Source organism: Miscanthus floridulus, chromosome 3, assembly GCF_019320115.1.
Source record: "Miscanthus floridulus cultivar M001 chromosome 3, ASM1932011v1, whole genome shotgun sequence".
NCBI classification, from domain to species: domain Eukaryota; kingdom Viridiplantae; phylum Streptophyta; class Magnoliopsida; order Poales; family Poaceae; genus Miscanthus; species Miscanthus floridulus.
Window position 1 is genome coordinate 94939864 of NC_089582.1, and position 26213 is coordinate 94966076.

Genomic DNA, 26213 nt, shown 5'->3' on the forward strand with positions numbered 1-26213 from the left:
AAGAAGTGACCAAAATAAAAGTTATAGATAGTGAGGAGTTCAACAACTTTTATGTTCACGACTTTTATTGTTGAAATCATTTAAGGTTTCAAAATCTTGTTTGAAGTTGCCATTTAGTGAAATTCAAAATTTGAACTGTTTAAATTTTATCAAATGAAAATAAAAGTTGTACATATTGATGAGTTCTACAACTTTGGTATTCATGAGTTTTTTATGTGAAATCATTTACTCTTTCAAAATATTGTTTCAAGTTGAAATTATTTAAATTTCAAAATTTAAATCGTTCAAACAAAGGCACATGACAAGATGACCAAAATAAAAGTTGTACATGTTGATGAGTTATACAACTTTTATGTTTACAACATTTTTATTTTATTTCATTTAACGTCATAAAATTGTATTCGAAGTTTTAAAATTCAAATTTTTAATTTTTAATTTTTTTGTTTTATATATTGTTTTGACTACAATTGTTTATATATATATTTCTTCATATATAGAATAATACAAAATATTATATTTGTGTATATACACAATTTTTTATATATTACTTTGTGTTTTTATGATATAAAAAATATAGAATTTATAATTTAAAAAAATTGAAAATATTTGTAGGGGCGGTTGGATCAGGAACCGCCCCTAAAAATGTATTTGTAGGGGCGGCTGGATCAGGAACCGCCCCTACAAATGGTACCTAGTATAAATAGGAGGAAGCACACGTGAGTCATCGTCTGGGCGCTGTGTTCTTCCTCCGACGCCGTCAGGCTGCCTAGGGTTTTCGCCGCCGGTCTCGTGCCCGCCCACACCCGCACCCGGTCCTCGACACCCGCCCCCGCGCGGCCCGGCCCCCGGCGCCCTCCCCCGCGCGTCGACCCGGCGTCCGCGCCCAGCCCCGGGCGCCCTCCCCCGCGGGCACCGACCCCCGGTGTCCCGCGCCCGGCCCCGGCGCCAGCCCCCGCACGCCGACACCCGCAATCGGTCCCGGCGCCCGCCCCCCGCGCCGACCCCGGCGTCCGCGCCGGCCCCGGCGCCCTCCCCGCGCGCCGACCCCAGAGTCCCGCGCCCGGCCCCCGGCGCCCGCCCCGAACGACGACGACCTGCGCCCAGTTGTTCTTGGGGCGGGATGCTGGGGTCCATCGTTTTTTCAGGTATTCTACCATGACAGATAAATTTTTAGGCTTGCTTGACAGATAAATTTTTTCCACCGATTATGAGTCAGCAGCTAAAACATTATTTGGCACGAATTTTTACTTTTTGCAATTATGGGTGAGCAGCTAAAAAAATATCAAATTCTTATCCATTATATAGAACATATTGTGCATTTGGTTGTGGTGTGCATACTGTTTTGAGATTTCAGTGTTGTATGGATTTTGAACCAACTTGAATTTAGTAGCTGACCAGCTGTCATGAAACTGCAGCTAGTAAGTGTTACTGTCAGTGCTTACAGAAATGAGATCGTGCTGTTATGCTTGCCTGCTTGTATTAATGTTCCAATAAATCTAAACCTAAGTAAGATTGCTCCAATAAAGTTAAGTTACCTCTCATTATCCCACATTAGACCAATTTTACTTTCTCCTATCTGAATTTTCACAGTTCTAATATAATAGATATAGAGGCCTTAAATTAATTTCTCATTCTTTAGGTGAATCCTAGAGTTCTCTTAGCTCTTAATTCATGGTTTTGACAGCTCTACTACTCCGATTAGTAGCAGCCTGCATTTTAAATTTCCTTTGCAAGTTAACTAATGCAATGCACATCAAGTCCCAGAGATATTTTTAGCTGACCTTAGAATTCACTAAAGCTTAAATTATAGTGTGGTTTAGTTAGTTTAGATGTTGGTCCTGCCAACCCTTATGTTTGTTGATTCCTGAATTTCAAATTCCCTTTAAATATAGTGTCACATCCAAACTCCAATATCACAAGTGTCCAGAATTGTTCTCGACTTCGTGAAATATCCATATAAGCCACCAGTGCTTGCATTTATGTCTCCGTGTTTATACATTCTCATGATTTTTCAGTTCCCCTATCCTTAATTACCAGATAACATTTTATATATCTACCAGTTAAGGCATGTGTGCTCCACGTTTTGACCGATTTCAATAACCGAAACAAACTTATGGGAAATCATGAATAAACTTACCTCCTGTTAATTAGTGTTTTTACCGTATTATTAGGTGTTTTCCCAACATTTTGCCAAACCTGTGCACTGTGCCTCTATGCTTGCTTAATATCTGAATCCTAGTTTCACCCTTGGATGCCCAAGCCTTCACAGACTGCAAGCATTCCTGGACTCGTGATTTTTAAGAGCCTAATGGGTTCCAATCTTTTGCCCAGTTATCCTTACCGGACTTGTTTTAGAACATCTGAAATTTGATTCTAAGCTCTTGACAGCCTTTCATCAATTCAATTGTTTCATTAACATTTGTATCCCATAATGTGATATTATCAGGGTAGTTAAATGCACAAAAACGTGTGGCTAGGTTTAGTGCAGCATGACCATCTGAAGCTACTCTAGAAGTCTAGCTGTAGTTTACTTGCTTAGGCACACGCCTTTTTGCATGTAAGTGCAAAGCAGCAGGGCACAAAGCACTTAGCTTTCCATGATTCTCTCTTATTACAACTTGTGCCTTTTTGGCATATCTATGACTTATATGTTGTTGCTATTAACAATTAATTACATGTACCTTTAATTTTAGGCCTGCACAATTTTGGCCCCTTCTACCCTGTTTACTCTCCGTTCCAATTTATAAAATCATGATGTACATGTTGCTGCCTCTACACAAGATTTTCATATGATACTTCTAGGATCATCCATTAGGATTCAAATATGTTAATTAGATTTTAGAAACAAGATTTTATAAAAGCTATGGGGGAAAATGGGCTATCCACCGACATAGTAGAGACAGTTTTCCAATAAGATGATGAGATCTTGCAACACTTTGTTTTCTTCATTCTCTTCTCTGTGCTTATATATATATATATATATATATATATATATATATATATATATATATATATATATATGTATGTTTGGTAGTTCTATAATTCATACTTAGCACATAACTGTGTGTGCATGTGTATGCACTACTTTGACTTTGGATCTTCCATTGTCTATGTTATCAGTTTTGCGATTCCTTCATTTTATTCCGTCCTCCGCCACTACTGCCACTAGCCGCAAGTTGCCTCTATTCTGATCTAGGACCCATAAGAGATTATGTTCAGTTTTCATTGACAAAGATGAGATTGATGTGTATCAATACATTCATATTGAAAAAAATGTTATTCATATCAATCTATTTGGAGAAATCAGTATTTTTTTTGACCAATCCAATTAGGTCACAGTTAGCTATCAATTTTTAGGAGGGATGCCACCCAGTGAGTCACTTCTTTGTTCATATTTTTTCTCTCTCCTATCAATCTATAGCTATCAACTGCACTACTAAGTGGCTCCGCTCATGTACTACTCCTGCTATACTACTGTTCTACTACTACTCAACTACTCTCTACTCTACTACTACTGTACTACTCTATACTCTACTACTACTCTACTGCTATATTATTGTCCTACTACTGTCCTAGACTACTTTACTGAACTACTACTACTCTACTTGCTACTGCTAGCTACTCCTACTACTACTAGCTGGCTGCTACTCTACTCTCTTCCCTAGTTGCTGGCTGCTACTCTACTCACTTCCCTATACTACTAAGTGGCTGCTACTAAGTGGCTCACTTCTACTACTCTATCTACGACTACTACTGTATCTAAGTGGCTGCTGCTCTTAACTACTGGCTGCTACACTTCTCTACTCCTCTACTATTACTCCTCTACTCTAATCCATTATTTACCATATCTAAGTTACTAGATTTTGATCTGTAGGGGTCTTCCAACCATGTGGCAGCAGTCAACTCCTATCCTCTATGTTTGGGAAGCAGCTGCTGCTTTTTTTACACATTTTCCTCTCTATGTTTGTTAAGTAGCTGTTGCTTTTTTTTGCCAAATCTCCCCTCTCCTCTCCTCTCCTTTGTTTTGCCGATGATGAAATTGTCTAAGTCCATACATTATATGGAATATGAGCTGATGATCAAGAACTTGTGAGAAACTTGGCATCATTAGCAGCCGCCCCTACATTACCTTCTCCTCTCTTCTCTGTTATGATGCCTTGATGCTCCAAGTTCAAGATTAGATGATGATTGACATGTTTCTGAGGCCTCTACTACTGCTACTATTAGTTTTTTTAATATATTGTTGTTTTATAGGACTACTTTGGTTTATAGCCCTTTTTTATTTCTTATACCTTCTCACGTACCTAAAGCACACTTTCTTGCATCTTTTAGAACAAAGCGCAAAATAATGTCATGGACAACAGATAATGTAGCTCGATGCCCCGAGCATGATGAGCAGCCAACCCTTGAGGAGCAAGCACTAGAGGACCAGCTTACTCAGGAACAGTTCGATAACGAGGTAGAAAAGGATCTAGAAGTGATGCTTACTCAGGAGGAGTGTGACGAGGAGGAAGGCTTTGAAGGAGAGGTTGCTGAAGGCGAAGAAGAAGAGGGATATGAAAGTCCCGAGGATCCTTTCCCATTGGAAGCAAGGAGGCCAACGGAGGAAGATTTGGACAAGGATTTTGACCCGAACGAGGAGGTAGGGAAGAAGCCTTAGCTTGTAAATTTTGCTAAAGCTTTGGTTATGTTACCTCTGCTAACACTTTGACTTGTCCTATATACAGGTCCCTCCTGAAACTCAGAAAAGACGACGTCGACGTCCGCGACATCTCGCTGGACAAGACGGAGTAGAGGAAAGGAAAGTAGAGGCAACAACCATAGAGACGGATCACGATGCCTCTGCTCCACAAACTCAAGACACAACCATGACTACCAAGCCTAAGAGGAAACAAGGGGATAGAAAAAGAAATCTATATCCAGATAAGGCTTGCTATGTGATAACGGAGGTTGGGCCAGCAGGGGAGATCCTTGAGCCGAAGGAATTAAGAGGACAATTTTGTAATGCGATCGGGGCCCTAGTAAGAGATAAATTGAACCCAACAATCCCTAACTGGAAAGAGGTACTAGAGAACATAAAGAATGCACTATGGGATAGGCATCTGAAGGTCAATTTTAGATTTCCGGAGGGTAAGCACGAATTGGTAAAAAAATACTATCAGGATGATGGGAGAGTCATTTCGACGTTGGAGGTAGGAGCTCAACACGAAGTATATCCAAAAGGGGTTAACTCCCTTCAACGAGTACGGCAAAATAACTCCTAGTCAATGGGAGGAGCTCGTGGCTCAGAAGACTTCAGCAGAGGCATTGGAGCTCAGTGCCCGTAACACCGAGCTAGCAAAGAGGAACAAACACCACCATCATCTAGGCCCCGGTGGCTACTATGCCAAGGAAGAGCAGTTTAGGAAGATGGATGAAGAGGCCGCAGCTGCTGGGAATATCGATGTGATGAACTTGAAGGTACGCTTAAGGAACTGGATATATGCGAGGAGTACAGAACCATCCGACAGTAATCTTAAGTTTGATAAGCTGGAGACCTAAGAGGCGGTATCAAGGATACTGAAATATGCTGAAGATAAAGAGACGGGCTCATTCAATCCTTCCAGAGAGAGGGACGAGCTTAGCCTTGGCTTGGAAAACAAGGAGCACACAGGCCGCACTAGGAGGCTAGGGAAAAGGATGACCTGGAAGCAAGGATTCAAAGAGGATAGGCACATGTACAAGAAACATGGCCGAGACTAGGAGACTAGTCTTAAGCTCCAAGTGAAGGCTCTAGTTGCGAAGGCGCTGGAGGAGCAAGGAATGTCTACGGAGCCACGTATATTAGTGACGCCGTCGGGAGAACTGGCATTAGTTGGCAGCCCTCCGAAAGTTTCTAGCAGCCAAGGTTCCACTACAGCCATAACCCCAGTCGATCTCATACGGGAACCTACTAGTTGCATCTTGGTGTTTCTCAGCGGCCGATAGAACACTGTGATGGAGGTGGCAACAGGAGTGGCACATCCTCCTGGTGGCTTACACCATAATAATAAGATACCGTCGGACTACACTAGGGTCGAGGTGCATACAGTGAAGCCTGAGTTCATGCAGTGGAGGATAGACTACGCAACTCTCGAGGGGCTGGTGTTACTCGGAGATGTTATGGGGCAGTTCATCCTCTGGCACAAACGGGACATTATATTGACTGCTTCTTCGCCGCCTCCCCCTCTCCCAAATTTGGAGCGAGTTATTGAGGCCGAGGAGATATTTTTATCGTCTCATGACCCCCACATTCCTGAGATGCCACATTCTTCCCCGCCTCCTATCGAGCATGTGCCTGATGAGATGCCACAACCTTCTCCAGCTCGTACCGGGCAAGTGCATCATGAGATGCCACAGTCTTCTCAACAAGCACAACCGATACATGAACAACGAGTGCCTCTTGAAGAAGGTGATGCACTAGAAGATGAGGACGTGCCTGAATAGGAACTCTGAAAGAAGATTCCAATCCACATAAGGCCAGTTTATGTTCCGATCAAAGACGTCTCGTCGGTGTCCAAGTGGTATTCCCATGATCAGTTCAAGCCTGAAAACCAAGTTAAAAAAATCCCATCATGGGGTTCTAAGGAGGCCGTTAGTAGCAAACTCCACCAAATTGCAAAGCAGTATCCAAATGTTGATGCCATCAAATGGTCAAAGGATTGCCCGAAAAAATATGAAAGAGGCAAGCCCTTCCTACCAAACCGGGACATCCAGCGCCTACCACTTGGAATGAGAAGGTTCCATGATTGGTACTTGCGTGTTCTCCCAACGAGCATAGATATCATACAAGCATGCTTTCCCACCGGCACATTTGGAAGCCCAGCCGGGAAAATTGTCTTTGACTTCAATGACATGCACACATGCTTTCATCTGGGAGAAATGGAGATGAATCTAATTCGCACGTGGTGCCTGTAAGTCCTTGTCCTCCCGATATGATATGAATATAATCTTTGAATTTTGTTGTAACTAACCCACGCCGTGATTTGTAGAATGCAAGTGCATATTGTCAAACAAATGCCAAGTGTGAAAGCCGGGTATGTAGACCCTCAAGCTATAGCCCAAACAAATTTTAATTACCCTAAACGGTGGATACGGGATGCCAAAGAGCTAGCAGCTGCAAAGACTCTTCGGGAGAAAGAGCGCATCCGTAGTGCGAAGCTAAGGGAAGAGTCCCTTAAGGTTGCAGCATACATTGCCTTGGCTTTCAAAAATCTCCAACACCACTCTACTATATGGCTACCATACAACTTTGAGTAAGCTCAACTCTATACTTAAAGCTTTGTTCGATATATTTTATTCGATGCAAAAGGGCTTATCTAGTTCTATGATTAAATCCATGCAGCAACCACTGGATTTGTATAGCCGTCGATATCGGGAGGAGCATGGCATGGGTCTTTGATTCATTAGATAAGGACACGGTGACATACAAAGACTTCATATCGATTCTCAAGACGTATACATATCGACAATCCTCATTAGCTTATATGTTTGTATACATACTTGTAACGTTCACTTTTGGATACTAACAAGTTGTATTTGCTAAAATAATTCGAACAGGGCATTTATGTTCTATGTCACTAATCATCATGGAAGGCATGATCCAGCAAGGAAGGAAAAGCTGGCTATAAAAACACTATGTGCGGTAAGTGTAACTTACTTCTTCAGTACTCTGTTACATGGCTATCAAAAACATTACTTAACATTTTCATATGCAAAACACACAGTGCCCCAAGCAGAAGCCTGGGAGTGTACATCGTGGATACTATATATGTTCTATGATGAGTAACACTGGTGCCTACAGGAGACACCCCTTAAGGGTAAGTTTGAACCTCTTCACCCGTAGTATAAAAACTTCGTAAATGGTATGAAATACTAAACCGAAACTTGTTTTCTTGTAGTGGATAGAAGAGAAAGGAATGAAAAGAGACCCATACAAGGATGACCAACTCTTAGAGCTCATCGATGACCTTTGCAACTTTATATTGGATCAGATTGTACACGTCAGAGGCGCCTACCATGACCGAGAGTCTGAGTTAGGTACAAATCCTCAGTATCAACACCTTCGTGAGACTGAAAGGCTAGCTCTAGGACGTTGATAACAATGTGTATGGAATTTGTATATTTAATGATGGATTGTATATATTCGTGTGAATTGAACTTGTAATTGTAGTTTATAGAATACTCTTATGCTTGTAGTCGCGGTCGCGGGGTGTTCGACAACGCGAACGCGGTTCGAAACGTTAGTCGCGGGGCGTGCGGTTCGGAACGTTGGTTGTGGGACGTTCGGCAAAGCGATTTTGAATTGAAAATTTGATTTTTTTTTGCGGGAAAACGTACTGTAAGGGCGGTTCTAGATTGAACCGCCCCTACAAATACCTATATGTAGGGGCGGCTGGTACTACAAATCGATTTGTAGGGGCGGCTGGTAATAAGAGCCGCCCCTACAAATATATTTGTAGGGGCGACTGGAAACACCAGCCGCCCCCTACAAACCGATTTGTAGGGGCGGCCTGAGAACCGTCTCTACAAATGCATGATTTGTAGAGATCCTTGCGTAGGAGCGGTTGGGTAAACCGCCCCTACAAATAGTCTATAACCGTCCCTACAAATGCTTTTTGACGTAGTGGCCGACGCGTCCTCACGTTCTCTCACGGTCACGGTACGTAGATCTTCTTTAGTTGCTACCACCACACGGTTGAGTTATCGTGCAACAGTTGAGTCGAGCGCCATCGAGCGAGCCTCGGCCCTCGACCTCGATCGAGAGGCGTCTGATTCTGATCCCAAGTGTAGCGCTAGGCTAGCTGTGCCTGTGCGATGCATGAGCCGATGATATATGCATGCATGATGCCATGTACATATAACATGTATACTGCTTTATTATTTACTCGTCGCCGCGATCATAAGCATGCCGGACGACCTGCACGTCACTTGGATGGTGCTGCTATTTCTAACAGCACGCTTCCATCGTGCGCTCAGCGCGCTCTGCACATTTCTTATTATCAAACCAGGGAGGTTCGGCCGCTCCTCAGGGTGGCCACGTCGCCCCGAAATCGTTTGGCCGTCGGATTCTGCGATCCACGGTGCATATTGCCTCCATCCGCAGCTACAGCCCGCGCCCCCGCTACGAAACCCTCGCCCTCTCGCGCCGACCCCGACGGCCTCCTCCCCTCCTCTCTCTCTCTCTCTCTCTCCCTCTCTCCATCCATGCCACCATGGTGACGGCGCACGGACTGCACGGCCGGGACGGCGCTGCTGCGGCCGCCCTCCTCCTCCCCCTCCCCCCCACCCCCCAAACCCCCACGGCGTGCCCTCCCCTCTCCCTCTCTCCTGTACGGTCCCTCCCTCGCTCCCCACTCGCCAAGCAGCTCAGGCGACGGCGCAGGACCACATCGGCGGTGGCCGGCCCTCCGCGTGGCGGCGGCCTCCCTCCTCCTTCTCCTCCTCCTCCTCCTCCTCCTCCTCATCCTCCACCACCACCGCCACCACGCCACTTCCTCCTCGCGACGCAAGGCAGCAGGTCGCGCCGCCTAGGGTTTCGCCCCTCCGTCGTCGGTCGTCCCCACGGCCGCGCCGCCAGCCAGCAGACGCCCTGACGCGCCGGAGGGCTCTGGCGGCGGAGGAAACTCCGTCGTGGCCGTGGATGACGACGGGGAGGTCATGTCAGCAAACTCGGCGGTGGATCTGGAGCGGCCGCTCGCGGGGCCCCTCCCGGTGGCTGATCTGAAGCTGGAGCACGGCGTGGACCTCGCGCAGGCGATGGAGGCGGTGGATCTGCGGCGAGCAGCCGGGTCCAGCGCGAGCCGTCCCCGTCTCCGCTACATCCGCCTGCATGGCCTACACCGATGGCCGGTGCGCGGCCAGCACGGTGGCACACGTCCGCGAGCTGGCCCCGCTGCCCCTCGCAAGTGGCCGGGATGTAGCTCCTTCGACCTCACCTCGCACCCGGACCTCAAGCTCGCCCACCGCATCGGCCCGTCCGCTGCGTCCTTGGGGGCTCAAGGTTGCTTCGTCGTCTTCGACCTCTGGCCGCCCTCAGCAAGATCCAGAAAGGCACGTGCTCTCCCCAATCCCTCGCCGCCGCCTCCGAACCCTATCTACCTCTCTCTCCTCTGACTTCCGCTGCTCCTTCCTTTCGCAGACATCGCCAAGAATCACCAGGTCCGCAGGCAGTACACCATCCAGGTCGGCGAGAACGAGCTCGTCCTCAAGGCACGCACCGCACCCCGCGCAGCTTCCTCACCTCTTAATAACTCTCAAGGTTTTGGTGATTTCTTAGCCATGAGTGCCTTACTTGATTCGCGGCTGTGGCTGCTTGCTTGCAGGAGCTGGAGCTGCTCAGTGACGGGGCCAACGTGTACAGGCTCATCGGACCGGTCTTGGTCAAGCAGGAGCTCGCGGAGGCCAAGGCCAACGTCAAGAAGCGCATCGAGTACATTTCCGCAGAGCTGTGAGTCGCTTTCAGCTGGCCTCATTTGTGGTTTCATCAGCTCACAGTGCCTTCGTGTTGTTGTGCTGAGCTTGTGGGACTTGCTATTTTGCAGGAAGCGGATGGATCGGGCGCTCAAAGACCTGGACGAGAAGCAAAACAACAAGAAGGAATCGGTATGTTATTGCACCTTTATCTTTACTGTAACTTTTATGAGGTGCTATACAAAATTTGGTATCTGCAAATCTTTTGAATTTGATTCGAGTTCAGTACCTGAGAAGCATGATATGATATGCCATATGTGTGATTTTGTGATCCACTAGAATATCTGTTTGTCCTTAACATTCCAGATGTTTACCCTTTTTTAGAATCAGAATTGCAAGTTCCATTTCAGTTGTATTCTTATTGTGGAAATTAAAGCATGCTCCCTAAGTTGTATTCTTAACATTCCAGTTGTATTCTTATTGTAGAATCAGAATTACAAGTTCCATTATGAGTCTAGTTGGCCTTGGCCATAAGAATTAAGTTGAGTGGTACAATGACTATATTGCACATCTATCTTTGCTATGGTTAAGATAAGTGCAAAGTGTGTTGCATGGATTAGTATGCATTTTAAGTAGGGGTAGACATGGAAGATGAAGCTAGGAGGTGCACTAGAGTTATCATGGACTCCTGGTACATTTGGAAGAATGTTAAATGTACTTAAATTTGGGATCGGACTATCCGAGGGAGTATTTAATTAGATGTGCAACAATTGTGATAAACATTAACTATGTACACAAACAAGTCTGGCAAAGAATAGTTCGCCGTGGTAGCATCTGGATAACATGGCGTAGTGCTAGTGCTGTAGTATGATAAAATGCTAGTGCTAGGCATTATTAGATATCCATTTGCCATGCAAAACTGGTAAGTTCAATGAGTTTGGTTTGACTGCCACACAACACAGGAGTTCAAAAATCATTCTATTCTTGTGTTAGACAGTGTCCAAGTATCATTCTGTATCTGTGCAACATATGTGCAACATTGTTGTTGTCTTATAGGCGGTCTCCATCTAATATTGAGTCTACTTACCAGACAACCTATACAATGAGCTGTGTTTTGGGCTGTCTTATAGGAACTCACAATTTCTTAATTTATGCGTAGAACAAAAAAGAATGTAGAGTTCCTTATTCTTTGCTTATTCAAATGAAAATTCCCTATGTCTTAACTTGAGATCTGTCCAATACCAACATTGGCCTGGCAGACATAAGCCGTGCGATGGCTTCATCTATCTCCTGCTCAGTCCTTTCTCTTTGCAAGAAGAGGAAGCAGCAGCACCTTGACTAAACAAAACATGCGATGACTTCATCTCAGAATACAGTTAGAAGTACAGAAATGCTGATAACCATGCTGGTCAGATTTATTGCCTTGACTTTGGAGCAGATACTATGGCTCTGGAGAATGATTCAGTTGTGAGAAACCACTATTGAAAGCAATGTTAGGTTAGCAGTTGCCTAAGCAGTATGCTATTGGCAACCGAGGGAGCTGCGTCCTGCTAGATAATAAACTTTGGTAAGCTGCAGCACCGACACACTTATCTGCTATTCTTCTTAGGCAATATGATATGTTTGTATGTATTGTGCTGACCAATCATATGAGTAAAATACACAGACAAGCCTAATAGCCTAGACTCTCAACCTGATCGGCTGCAGTCGGAAAGAGTGCAGCCGATCAGGCCCACTGTAGCTATCGTTCTTAAGAGATTAATCTAGTATTGGTTAACTTGCATGGATCGGATAATTGAATTGAAATAGGATCATTTTTTGTGGCTCGAAGAGTGAATCCTCAATAAACTTCATTTAGGATGACAAAAGCATCTCCGGCTCATTTTAGGTTTCTGCTTTTGCCTTGTATTACATTCCATAGCTTGATCCTTTACCCCAAATTGGAAGAATGCCCCGCCAAACTTCACTGCTTATTTATCGAGTTCTTTAACACTTTTTTAACAAGGCCAATTCTTTATCGCTAAACGAAAAGTTGTTCATGTTATAAAGCACTACATTGCAACCTGGCCTGCTTGTGATGTGGTCAGCGTCATGTTAGTTATTTCGCTTTAGCTTAACTGATATTTGAGTTACAAACATGTAGACATTTTGTCCTTTCTACATAAATTAATTTTGTCATGTATCTACTATCTATCTAAAAAACAAAAACGTCTTATAATTTGCAATGGAGAGAGTAGCTTACAAGGTGGATATGCTGATTTCCAAATTATTTTTACATATCTCTCTCTATCGAAATCAGCGTGCCTCATCACTTAGAACACGACATGGCTGTTATCCTATTGATGAGTTCCTATTTATGATACGTACAGTTCTGCTTGCAGGTGTATGATGAGGCTCAAGGTATGCTAATTATTGTGCTCCAATCTTTCATTTTTTGTACCTAACATATCTACATTAGACTTCTGATATTGTTTCCATGCAAAGATTAAACATATTTTTCCCCTGCGCCTTAACCAGGTGTTTTTCCGGCGCGCGCGATGGCGCGCATGATGGACTAGTGCAAATAAGGACCGGCGACAAAGATTGAGTGACGCATGACTATACGATGTAGCTAGCTCCAGCATATATAGTACGTACGGTATACGTATTATTCTTTCAGTGGATTTGGCACTTTGGCTTTCAACAAAACTGAGCCGCACCAACCGATCTACAGCTAACGGCCGGACGAATATGTGCGAGCTGTGACTGTGATTGTGAGAGGCACCCGATAGAGCCATGCCCGCAGCCTCCATGACATGGTCGACGGCCTCTAACGCAAGGCCACGAGCAAACGTACACAACTGCATAATTGATTGTGAGATGGACTCCGATCCGTCCCTGTACTCGTCCTCGACGGCTCTATACTTGCTTCAAGGCCGGACCACGGCCTTCCATGGGGCCGACGCCTACTGTGTGGAGGTCCTACGCCGTTCTTCCGCGAGATAGATCTAGAGCGAGCAACACGATGAAGGCTGAAATCAGCAGGACAAATTCATATCGGCTGCCGATAGACCCTCCCGATCCATGGCACCGGACCACAGGCCACACAGGGTCGACCGAGCCAGCAGCACGTACTGCGTGGCGGCCCGATGGGACGATGCATGATGACGCGTCGTCCAAACAGAAATTTACCGATGATGTCAGCGTCACCCAGCTCATGGATCCCCACCGAGCAGTGGCACAGCCTCACAGCGCTCAGAGCATGCATGCTAGCTATAGCTGGGCCGAGATATGAAACCTTGCGTGGCAGCGCGGTATGGTGATGCATCATGCGGCATGGGTCACGTTGCTCTAGCATGTTTTAAATCGCGGACTCGCGGTCTATAACATTTAGCGGAGAGGTACGTTCATCCGCTATAGCGCTGCTATATCCTGCTATAGTGTTATTATAGTCCGCTATTTAATACAACCGTGTTGTAGGGGCAACTATCGTGAGCCCCGCTATTTAAAAGACTATCTAGCTAGGCCTCGGACTGCAGTTTGGGGCGTAGCCCTTCGATGAGACTAATGGATGCACGCGAGCCGCTTGTTGGTTTATTATATCGTATCCTTCGCAAGTTCGCATGTCTATTAAGCGTGCAGCATGTCACTACCAATGTTTTTGCAGATGTAAAGACTACCACCACACAAATAATTTGTACAATCATTTTCTATTATTTTTTAATAGAGATCGTTAATATAATAAATCATATCTATAAATATTGTGCTGCCTACAAACCATCTCTTAGAAATACCGTGGTTCACGATTTCACACAACACACTGTGTCGACTAGTGTGAATGGAGCCACTAATGTCTTCGGCATCGGTAATGCTTTGTGTTTAGGGCGTTCGGACGCCCTGTTCGCATTCGAACGCATCGAACCATCCACACAAACAAAGCACTCTGCACGCGCCGCGCGCCCTCGCCCACATAGATTTGCCTCGGCCGCTGTAGTGGATCGATGGCGCCGAGGCGTAGGGCCACACCACCATCTTCGTCGCCAAGTTTTTCAGCCGTGCCGGCCATATGTCCTTCCTAGCTCACCGCTGTCCCCGAGCCGCAGCGCCCAGGTAGGCCTGCCGCAGTCAACTCCACCGTGGCGACGCGCCTCCATCCGACTGTTGCGGCCTCCTCCACCGCATCGGGTGCCGTCATCTGCTGTCACGGCTGCCTGCACCGCGTCAGTTTGCCCCCCCCCCCCCCCCCCCCCCTCGTTGCGTTGAAAACGCGTGTTGCAAATGTATGTTCCAGATGTGTTAGAGGTATGTTGCAAGAAGTGTTTCATACGTACAAAAGTAGATCGGGATGTTGTATATGTTGCAATGGTTTTGTACACGTATGTTGCAAGCGTATATTCCCAATGTTTTATCTGTTTTTCAGATATAGGTTGCAAGTGTGTTTATCTAGATGTTGCATATGTTTCATGCATATGTTTTACACACTTGTTTAACTTCTAACATTTACATAAAATTGAGCTTTAGGAATTTACCAAGCTCTTAGGTCAATTTCAGTAAAGAAGGCAAACCGGTGCATCTTCCTCCATGACAACTGCATGGCCCGATTTAACTGCTGGAGCACACCGAATCATAGAGGAGAGATATAGAAATCAGTGCATATTCTTGCATCGATTCGTTTCATGGACACCATTCGGCCATAAACAAATGAATGAACTTGTCAGTTGCCCTGTTGCTGCACCATGCGTTGTGGCTAACAAGTGTGGGCCTGCACCTGCTATAGACAAAGAGGACAGAAAGTGAAGCTCATGGGTCAATCCTGTGCTCAACTGGAATAAGGCCCAACGCAACTAAAAGCTTTGTTGGCCTTTTCCAAACACATGAGCATGGAGTAAAATTTTCCTGTTTCCTACTATGATCCAGAAACTGAAATGGTAACAAACGACAAGAATAAGAGCGCAAGATGCATATACGAGACAAAAGAACTGGAATACCATGCCGTCAGAGGTAAAATGTACATGCTCAGATCATGGATTTATGGTGCCGGTTCTTCGCTTAGTTGCCAGGCTCAGGCATTCTGTGGCGGTAAACCAAACAAACCAGAAGAATGCAACCCAACCTGAAACGAATATGAAGCACAGTTCAGACGGTGTCAATTACAGATTTACAGTAACAGGTACAGGCAGATTTGAGACTTTTCAGCGACCGAAGATTGCAACTTGCAAGCAGCAGCAGCAGCAGTACTATCAGAGCTGCACTATTTAGCTACCGCTATAGCTCGCTATAGCCTTTTAAGGCAGGGTGCCACTATTTGTGTTCATGTACAATTTAGCCGCTATATTCCGCTATATCTCGGTTTAGCTCCGCTATTAGCTGATTTAGAGGTATACCGCTAAACACCTTAGCCTGCTATTTAAAACTATGGCACTAACTACAGGCATAATAACTGAAGATTGCATTGCCAAAGATGGCGAATAACGTTAGTAACATTATACCAGTGGCGATCGTGATGGCAACGACTGTTGCGATCGTCGTGACCGAGATAACAAACACGGCAATGGACAGTGCGCCGATGTATATCGCGGCCAGGAAAGCCAGCAGCACGGCCAGGAACCCCCCGGCGGTGACCATGGACACGACGACGGAAACGGCGATGACGTTCGTCGCCGCCGCTACCACGAAGAAGACGACGATCAGGAGGCCGGTTAGCACCACGAGCGTCACGGATCCAACCTGCAAGTTACGGATCACAAGATATATAGAACCGCAGAATGCAAGATGCGAGCCAAAGACCATGCGTACGTGGCATTCGTGTCCAGCTGGGCCCTGGCCCGTGCTGGTCCCAGCGACTCACCAACACGACGAGGAGAGAACGGGGCGCGCCGCCCCGCCTGGTCCACGCTACGAGGTCCCGCGCCGCGTTCTCGCAGGCCTCGCGCAGCCTTGGTGCGGCGGCGCGCGCGGTCGCCCACGCCCAGAACCGCTGCCGCGGTACCGGCTGGGCGACGTCGGCGGCGGCTGGTGGCGCGAGCGCTCCGTGCCCGCCGAGCTGGTCCTGGAACGCGTCGTCCTCGGCGCTGGACAGTGAGGAGAAGGTAGAGGAAGCCACGGCGCCGGCGTCGGCGGGTTCGTCCATCTCCTTGGCGCGGGGGAGGCGCAGTGATCGAGTCAAGCGCGCGTTTGTGAATGTCAGATGGGAGGACGCGTGTCCCATACTCGAACCAGTGGACATGTTAGCGAGATGCTGAGATGGAGCTGATCCAACGGCCGCGGTCCGCTGTTTCGCTGCTCGTGCTGACCTGGCTTTGCATTACATTTACCATAATGATAGCACGCGGGCGTCCGTCCCGTCGCGTGCCTGGGCCTGCGGACAAGCCAAATAGACCTCCCGCGTCCGTCCTGCCACCCGCCCCGTTGCTCCTGCCACTGCCCCGCGTGCCCGCCCCGCTACTCCTGCTCCACGCGCCTGTCTCGCTGCTCCACCGCCCACCCTGCTGCTCCTGCTCCGCCACCCGCCCGGTCCGATGATGCCAACAGGCGCCGCCAATGCAAGGAGAAGTGCCGGGCCCTGACGCGGAAGCCCTCCGGCCTCGCCTGCTGCTACAGCTGCGACGCCCCGACGCAGACGGCGGAGGAGGCCACACCAGGATATGATGCATGTTGCAAGCTCACATTCAAATGTTTCAGATGTTTTAGAGGTATGTTGCAAGCATTTCATACAGATGATGCAAAAGTAGATCGGGATGTTGCATATGTTGCAATGGACGTACACGTACGTTGCAAGAGTCTGTCTTCAATGTTTCATCTATTTTTTAGACGTATGTTGCAAGCGTGTTTATTTGGATGTTGCATATGTTTTCACACATATGTTGCAATTGTTTTATCCGGATGTTGCGTATGTTTACAATGCTTTTCAAGTGTTTTTCAAATGTTTTTGCTAGTGTTTCAGACATATGTTTCAATTGTTTCATCTATCTTTTTTTTATGTTGCATCTGAATGTTTCAAAAGTAGATGTGTGTTACATGGGATGTGCGTGGAAAGTGGGAGGAGGCGGGAGCGGTCCCCGTGGGGCCGCACGAGATGTAGACGCGAGCGAGCAACGTCCGGCTAGCATGGGCCCATAGTAGACGCGTGAAAACGAACTGCAGCTACGGGTATCCGGACGCGGGGCGGCTAGCAGTGCCGTTACATTTACGCTATATATATATATATATATATATATATATATATATATATATATTCTTTTCTCCGTGAGTGGAATGAGTAAAGACTAGGGCCCCGTTTAGTAGGGCTTCTCTCCAGCTCTAGCATCAACTCCTCCGAAGGAACCTACCAAACAGTTTAGTAGGAGGAGCTGGCTTCGGGTTCTTCAGAGGAGGCCTACCAAACAAGGCCAGGTCTGGAGTTTAGACGGCTCCGGCTTTAGCTACTATGTGAAAATTTAAAAAGTTCAACAAGAAAATACCAAAAAATAGAAAAGAAAAGAGTCACATAGCAAAAGAAATTAAATAAAATATGAAAGAAAGAACAAAATTAAAAATAAAATGATGATTAAAAGTAAATAAGTAAAAGGAAACATAAATAAAATGAATTTCCAAAACAACTATGTTTATATTACAAAAAAAAGTAATACGAACTCAGTCAACTAAGTTTTGTAGAAAATCAACAAAGCCCAACTTTATAGTACCAAAAAGTTTTTAGGGGGCGTTTCGTTATCTTGCTTATTGCCTCACCTAGGGTAAGGTGAGCCTTGCCAGCATAGGAGAGCTATTTTGGCTCACCTAGCCTAGCAAGTAAAATTCTTGACAACACAGAAAATCAAGACAACAGGTAAGCCAACCAAACATCAGATTTCTTACCTATCCGGGCAAAGCAAGCAATCCCAAACACACCCCAAAATGCCTCTTGAAACAAGTTTTGTAGTTATCTTATGCAAATATAAATACATCCTATCCTAAAAGAGTTAGTTAGCTAATAAAGTCTACTTGTATGTGGAACACATTGATGGGATGAGTGTGAAAAAGGAGACTGGAAAAAAGAAAAAAGAAAAGGAAAGAAGGAAATGCGTGGCCGCGTGCGTGAAGTATGGGTATGGCCCCAAATTCTGGGGGTGTACACGTGAAACGAGGCTGAATAAGCTTGTCGTCAGAAACCGGCCCAGGCCCAGCCATTTGCACGTACGTTGCCCTACGTACGTCGGTGTCACCGCCCATGCCAGCCCCTCCGTCCCACGGCCTACTGGGCCGCGGGCGGACATAAACGGACCGCCGCTTTCCTCGGCCAAGAGAACGAGGGAGAAAGGCAGAAGTCAGAAAAGCGGCCGGTGGTCAAAGGCGCTGAAGCTGAGCTGCCAATCATCGCTCGGTTTCCGTTCCGTTGGACACCTGCAGTAGTACGTACGACTTCCCCTGTCCAGTCGTGCTACAGTGCACAGTAGCCGTCACGCGTAGAGTAGAGTAGAAGTACTCCTAGGCGAGTGAGTAGCTCTCGCAATTACTACAACCCCACGTACCCAACGCACCGTACCCGCGTTGGACTTCGGGGCGCGCGCTCGCTTCCTTGCCTCCCTGTCCCTGTTGTTTAGCCTGAGCCCCTGACTACTGCATGCGGCAGGGGCCAGGGCTTGCTCTTCCTGACGATACTACGATCGATCATCGTCGATTGATTCGTCTCGCACGAGCAATGCATGGCGACAGACAGGGGCCGGGAACAGTTCCGACGTGGTCCCCGTGTCTTCATGCACAACTAATCTATGACCGTGTTTGGATCTATTTGGCACGGTCGCCGCTAAACTTTGGTGTTTAGATCATGGTAAAAAAAAAAAAATAGGTTAAAAGTGCAAAATGAGGTATTCTTTATACCTCCAATGCTTTTAGCTTAGTTTTGCATCTCTTAAAGCATAAATGGACTAAACTTTAGTCTCTTCTTTTTGCTCACTTTTAGTATACTACATGTTTGGATCTATTTAAAAAAAAGCTAAAAATAGAGGGCAAAAGTTTTGTGTTTTTGTGTATGAAACAAACAGGTCGAGACTTCCAGCGAAAGGCGAGAAACAGCAGAAGAGCTGCTCCGGCCCCCTTCCCTTCTCCCGGCGGCGCTTACGCTGGTGCCGAGGGGAGGCGGGCCGGCCCCCGTCGTCTACGTATTATCTATTGCCTGCTAAGTAGTAGATCTAGCAGCTTCGAGTAGTCTCCGAGTGAGAGAGGCCCGGATGGGTGTCTGGCAGGTCTTCGACCCCCGCCGTCTTCACCTCGTCGTTCTTGTCAGCGGTAGCGAGGTTAGTACAATAATCGTTCTCCTCAGCCTGTGGATGTTTCCTCCTCCTGCTGTTGGGGTCGATCTGGTTCTCCCTTCCTCAGTTTTGGCCCCTTCGACGGCCGATATGAGGGATTGGGAATCGTTTCAGCCCCTGCAATTTGAGGATCTGTTTCTCATCTCTCGTCTGGAGATGGGGAACGGAGCTGGCTTCTCTGGTTTTGCAGCCCGGTGCCAAGTTTCTTCAACTGCATCAAGCCGTGCTAGTCGTTTTCTTCGCTGGTCCTGTGGTTTTGCCTCCACCGTGGGTTCCGAGGGGAGCCTACTCTGTATACTCCATCGGCAGTCCAAGATTCATCCATGGTCCGCTGGAGAAGTTCGACATCAAGGTCTCCCCTGCCCCTGCTTTACCGACGCTCAGCGCGGTCAGTCCATCTGGGACCAAGCGTCCGTGACGCCTCTGGTGCCCCTCGTCGGCGTTCCGCTCTTCTCCGGCGTCGACAACGGCGATTCTTCGGCTCCAGTACACGTGCCTTCCGACTACTATCCTCGTGTGACGCGTTAAGGCGCGTTCGGTTGTTCCGGAAAGGAGCAAGGAATTATTCCAGGCTATCAACGTTGTACAAATTAGTGAAGCATTCCAACCGAGAATAGTTCCAGACCTTCGTTCTGGAGTAACCGAACGAGCCCTTAAGGTGTACGTGTCCGATGCCCCGCTGGGGGTATTGATGTGGTCCAACCTTCCCTCCAGGGTTGTTTTGTAATTTGGCTGCTTTCTTAATATATATATTTGAGTTGTTGTAAAAAAAACTAATCTATATCTATCTTTTGCAAAAAAAATAAAAAAAAATCTATGTCTATAGCTATATATTCTTTGAATAAATCAATTCATAAAAGTATCTTAACTTTTTTTATGTTCGGCCAAATTTATAGAAAAGGGTATAAATATTTATGACACCAAAACAAGCATATATTATACAAATATATTTTATGATGTATCTACCGATATTAGTTTGGTGTCATAAATCTTTGACCTCTTTTCTCTAAATTCAATCAAACTTAACAATATTTGACATAGGCCCCGTTCGGCTTACCCCATATCCGATTTGTTCAGCTTATTTTTTCAGCTGGAACAATGTTTTCTCTCACAACATTTCAGCCAGAACAGTGTTTTCAGTCAATATTCAGCAAGCCGAACAGGGCCTATGACAAAAACATTTTATAATTTGGAACAAAGAGAGTGATACATCGGTTAATGCGATGTTACACCCGTCGTACTAGTCTACTAAACCTAATGTAACATTGTACTTGCTCATACTCTCTTCTTTCAAAAAAGAATGCAATTCTCGCACAATGTTATTGTTTTAGTATCTTAAGTTTAATCAATTATAGGTAACAAAGTATCAATATTTACGATATCACATAAATTCTATTAGATTATTTATGAAATGTATTTTCATAATAAATTAATTTAAAACCATAAATATGAATATCATTCACTTAAAAACTCACGTAACCGGAGCAGTGTTTTTCTCTCGCAATATTCCCATATAAACAGAGTTTTTCAGCATAAACTGTGTTTTTTTAATCTCAGCCAAACACTCTATAGTTACGTTTTTTTTATAGAGGGAGTAACTCGTTGGCATCAACCTTTTTAGTTTCGCATGGTACACCTTGTGCATTTAATAAGAAGCAGTGGCATTTGTCGGGCTCTTGAGTACATCACGTTTACGATGATTGACTGTAGCTTACCGACTGTTGATGGTCCACATTATATACAGTAGTTGGGAAACACGTGTGTGGTTCCATGCATAAATCTGTGGTTGAGATTTCTGCTACACAAAGCTGATCAAAGGATGATGTCGTTCGTCCGTACATTGATGCTAATTTTATTTGCGTCGTGATTCACTACACCGTGACCTACTTTTTCCTACACTTATGTGTTGATAAATCTAGGGTTTTAACAACACATTTTGTGTTGGCAATTGTGTCATCTTTTAGCATCATATAAACTGTCTGTGGGGGTATGGCATCGGGTATCCACGACAGATCACATGGACTACGCCCTCTAGGGCGGCCCAGTCCACAAGACGAAGCCTTGCGGGGCACGACTCTGGTTGGCGCCTTTCGCAAGACATCTGAAAGATATCCCAAAAATACTACGAGATCTGTTATGATATGTATAATCCCAAGATTCCTGTAATTAGTTATTACTTTCTGGTTATATCTCAGATCTAACTGACTTGTAACCCTGCTCCTCGGACTATATAAAACGGACAGGGACCCCCTCCAAACACAGGCAATATCATACGATAGCTAATACAAACCAACAGACCATAGGAGTAGGGTATTACATCATACTGACGGCCTGAACCTGTCTAACTCATGTGTCTCTGTTGCCTTCTTGTTCTTGATCTCACGCTCCCCTGCCGATCAATCTACCTTTGTGGGATACCTCTCGGAGGACTGCCGATGATATTTTGTCGATAGTTGGCGCGCCAGGTAGGGGCCGACATATTGTTTCCTTATCGAACAAGATGACTTTTTCTGCAGGCTCTTCATCCCTCCCGTAGCCCGACAAGATCTTCACGGTCGGATCGATCTCATGGACCGTCAACGCTGACGGAGTTGGAGAGCTCCTTGAGCCGGTGTAGATCGATTCTGCTCTGATCATCCCCGCACCTATGACTACAGATCCGATCTCAGAACCGCTTCTAAGGCCTCCTTCATCAACAACTCGCCGCCCACTTCCTCGTTACCAGAGGAGGTAGATCAACAACGACGATCTGATCGAATCCATCGATCGGGTCGGTCTGAAGCTCGCTGATTGTCTCTCCATCGCCGAATCGGCTCTAGACACTTTGGTTCAGCACCGACCACCCTCCGATCCAGATCTATCGGAGGCTGCTCAGAAAACTCCAGGAGTTGCGGCTCCACCCTTTGGGTTCACCAACGCCGCCGCCACTTACCAACATGCCCTGAGGGGCAGATTCGCCGACCAGGTTAAAGACGTCCATCCTCTCACCGACCAGATAATGCCATACGCCGCCGACCAGACTTTCTGTCTAAAGCTAAGTCACGCTTTAATATTCTTCTAAATATTCTCCAATCTCCGTATATCACCATGATGTTTCTCCGAATTGTTTTCTCCATATTTGCTCTCCAAATGATTTTTCGAACCCTCGAACAATCCTGTTGATGCTCGGACGCCTCCAGAGACGGCCCTGTCTCCGGCTCCTCCCTACACGTGCTACGGGCTCCACGCTCTGTGTTATGGGTGGTCGGCAGCGGCTCCTTGGTCACGCCTGTCCCACCTACACGTGCACGGGCTCCACACTCCGCGTTATGGTTAACGGGCTAGCTAGGGCTGGAGACTCGGCTGCACACTAACTGTTCGGGCAGTTTATATTAATTACATCTTCACACCAACTAATCGCCGAGCTACTTACGCTATTTCATCGCTATTGCTGATTTTTCTCTAGAGTTCATATATTTGTACATCATGTACTACTCGTTCTATATGTTTGTATTGCAGGATCATCGTCCAGGTGATCGGACCACCTGGTGTTTGGACTTCTCCACCGATCAACTGGTCGGACCGCTAGGTTCATGGACTTTATCGTCGACCAGTTGATCAGACTGTTCGCCGACTGCTTCTACTCAATGCTCACTTCACCGCCGACCAGTTGACCAAACTGTTCATCGCTCGTGCCTCATCGCCAGCAACATCGAGGACTCCTCAGTGCTTGGTTTCTTCGTGCTCGAGTAGTAAGTGGGCACACTTCACCGCACAGACGTCGCTAGCTACGCCGGGGACTCCTCGGTGCGCGGACCTCGCCAGCTTCGCTTGGGACTCCTTGGTGCTTGAAAATCACCGCCTACACCGGGGACTCCTCGGTGCTCGGTCATTGCCAGCGATGTCGGGGACTCCTCGCTCCTCAGTGCTCAGACCTCGTTGGCTTCGCTGGGGACTCCTCGGTGCTCAGACATCGCCGCCAACGCTGGGGAATCCTCGGTGCTCGGACATCGTTAGCTTTGCTAGGGACTCCTCGGTGCTCAGACATCACCGCCTACGCCGGGGACTCCTCGACGCTCGGTCATCGCCAACGACGCCGAAGACTCCTCACTTCTCGGTGCTTGGACATCGCCGCCTATGTCGGGGACTCCTCGGTGCTCGGTCATCGCCAGCGACACCAGGGACTCCTCGCTGCTCGGTGCTCGGACATCGCCAGTGATGTCGGGGACTCCTCGCTCCTTGGTGCTCGGTCATCACCAGCGACGCCAGGGACTCCTCGCTCCTCGGTGCTAGAACATCGCCAGCGACGCCGGGGACTCCTCGCTCCTTGGTGCTCGGACAATGCCAGCGACGCTAGGAACTCCTCAGTGCTCAAACATCACCGCCGACGCCGGGGACTCCCGGCTCCTCGGTGCTCGGTCATTGCTAGCGACGCCGGGGACTCCTCGCTCCTCGGTGCTCGATCATCGCCAGCGATGCTGGGGACTCCTCGCTCCTCGGTGCTTAGACATCACCAACGATGTCGGGGACTCCTCTCTCCTTAGTGCTCGGTCATCGCCAGTGACTCCGAGGACTCCTCGCTCCTCGGTGCTTGGACATCACCAGAGTCACCGGGGACTCCTCGTTCCTCGGTGCTCGATCATCGCCAGCAACATCGAGGATGACTCGCTCCTCCTCGGTGCTCGATCATCGCTAGCAATGCCAGGGACTCCTTGCTCCTCGGTGCTCGGACATCGCCAGCGACGCCGGGGACTCCTCTCTCCTCGGTGCTCGAACATCGCCAGCGACGCCGAGGACTCCTCGGTGCTCAGACCTCGGTCATCGCCAGCGATGCCGGGGACTCTTCGCTCCTCAGTGCTCGGTCATTGCCAGCGATGCTGGGGACTCCTCAGTGCTCCCTTGGTGGTTGGATCTTGCTATGTCTCATCGGTGTGCTATCAAGTTGCTCCATGCTATTTGAATCATGGTGCTGATCTTGGGTAGCATGTCTGGGGTCTTGATACGCGCATGTCAGACGACGTTAGCAAGCTTTCAGACTTCTTTTTCTTTGACCCTGCTACAAGATTCATTCTTCATCTTCCAGCAGGCTCGGGGACTAAGTGGGCACAGTTCACCTTGCAGTGAATGTGCTTGTTCTCATCTTGTGGCTACGCCCGGGGACTAGCTGCCTGCTCAGCTGGTCTTCTACTTTCTGACCCTAGCACCACGTAACTACGTCACCTACTATTAGGCTCGGGGACTAGCTGTGGGGGTATGGCCCCCGGTATCCATGGCAGACCACATGGGCTACGCCCTTAGGGGCGGCCCAGCCCACAAGACGAAGCCTTGTAGGGCATGACTCTAGTCGGCGCCTTCCGCAAGACATCTAGAAGATATCCCAAAGATACTACGAGATCTGTTAGGATATATATGATCCCAAGATTCCTGTAATCAGTTATTACTTTCCGGTTATCTCTCAGATCTAACCGACTTGTAACCTTGCTCCCCGGACTATATAAGGCGGGCAGGGACCCCCTCCAAACACAAGCAATATCATATGATAGCTAATACAAACCAACAGACCATAGAAGTAGGGTATTATGTCATACTGATGGCCTAAACCTGTCTAACTCGTGTGTCTCTATTGCCTTCTTGTTCTTGATCTCATGCTCTCTTGCCGATCAATCTACCTTCGTGGGATACCCCTCAGAGGACTGCCGATGATATTCTGTCGACACTGTCGCCAAAAGTATAGTACGGCTACACTATGTGTCGGCGTTTCTCCTCCTAATGAAAAAGTGTCGGCAAAAGTTTATAGACAAAAAAACTATCGTTGTAGCCTTATGTATCCACTGTCAAAGTGTCATCAAAGGGGGTAGGTGCAGATGCCAAATGCCTATATGGGAGAATCACAACAACAACAACAACAACAAAGCCTTTAAGTCCCAAACAAGTTGGGGTAGGCTAGAGTTGAAACCCATTAGAAGCAATCAAGGTTTAGGCATATGAATAGCTATCTTCCAAGCACTCCTATCTAAGGCTAAGTCTTTGGGTATATTCCATCCTTTCAAGTCTCCTTTTATTGCCTCTACCCAAGTCAACTTCGGTCTTCCTCTACCTCTCTTCACGTTACTATCCTGACTTAGGATTCCACTATGCACCGGTGCATCTAGAGAATGAAGGGGAAAAAAGGGTCACGCACCAAAACAGAAGACTGGGTGGGAGCGAAATATTGAGCCCATTAAAACAGAGAAGTCGCCAGCCCAGTCCGCCCATCCACCCACACACTCACACCACCCAAAAGCTGTCGCTCCAACCCCACCCTCGTACATACACCACCCAAGCCACCGCTCCAACCCACACCGTCGAACGCCATGAAGCCAGTGCCAGGGGGTAGAACCGCCCGAAATAACACGCTTTCGAACGTGCTCGTCTTCCACTAGACACTAAGCACCCCAAAAGTTATCTACATCGGACAGTTCTGTCGAGCACACCCTATGGGAGAACTCAAATCAATCCATGTTTTACCTCTAGAATCCAATAATAAGTATGAGCTTA

General features: G+C 47.2%; 2 protein-coding genes and 1 long non-coding RNA gene across 4 annotated transcripts; 1 reads left to right on the forward strand and 2 right to left on the reverse strand.

Annotated features, from left to right (window-relative positions):
- Positions 1 to 678: 678 nt before the first annotated feature.
- On the reverse strand, positions 679 to 1134 carry LOC136544074 (glycine-rich cell wall structural protein 1.0-like). Its single transcript, XM_066536349.1, has one exon. The coding sequence runs from the start codon at positions 1132 to 1134 to the stop codon at positions 679 to 681; it is 456 nt and encodes a 151-aa protein (XP_066392446.1).
- A 13635-nt stretch (positions 1135 to 14769) lies between these two features.
- LOC136546175 (uncharacterized) lies at positions 14770 to 16548 on the reverse strand. 2 transcript variants are annotated; one of them, XM_066538147.1, is made up of 4 exons: positions 16259 to 16548; positions 15900 to 16137; positions 15399 to 15523; positions 14770 to 15178 (listed from the first exon to the last, which is right to left on the reverse strand). In XM_066538147.1, exons 1-3 carry the CDS (start codon positions 16538 to 16540, stop codon positions 15432 to 15434), a joined length of 612 nt encoding a protein of 203 aa, XP_066394244.1. In that variant the 5' UTR covers positions 16541 to 16548; the 3' UTR covers positions 14770 to 15178; positions 15399 to 15431. The 2 variants fall into 2 exon arrangements, with proteins under 2 accessions (XP_066394244.1, XP_066394243.1); XM_066538146.1 differs by having other exon boundaries at positions 14770 to 15181.
- Positions 16549 to 19403: 2855 nt separating this feature from the next.
- On the forward strand, positions 19404 to 20528 carry LOC136546176 (uncharacterized). Its single transcript, XR_010781291.1, has 2 exons — positions 19404 to 20226; positions 20356 to 20528. It is a non-coding gene; the product is annotated as an uncharacterized lncRNA (long non-coding RNA).
- Positions 20529 to 26213: the final 5685 nt, after the last annotated feature.

What these genes read in the sequence shown, in the direction of transcription:
- LOC136546175 (XM_066538147.1), bottom strand. Translation starts at nt 16,540, where the DNA reads ATGGACGAACCCGCCGACGCCGGCGCCGTGGCTTCCTCTACCTTCTCC. An exon ending in GTTCTCTCCTCGTCGTGTTG is followed by an intron (nt 16,138 to 16,258) that starts GTGAGTCGCTGG and finishes CGTAACTTGCAG; the next exon opens with GTTGGATCCGTGACGCTCGT. An exon ending in TGCCATCACGATCGCCACTG is followed by an intron (nt 15,524 to 15,899) that starts GTATAATGTTAC and finishes TATTCGTTTCAG; the next exon opens with GTTGGGTTGCATTCTTCTGG.
- LOC136544074 (XM_066536349.1), bottom strand. Translation starts at nt 1,134, where the DNA reads ATGGACCCCAGCATCCCGCCCCAAGAACAACTGGGCGCAGGTCGTCGT.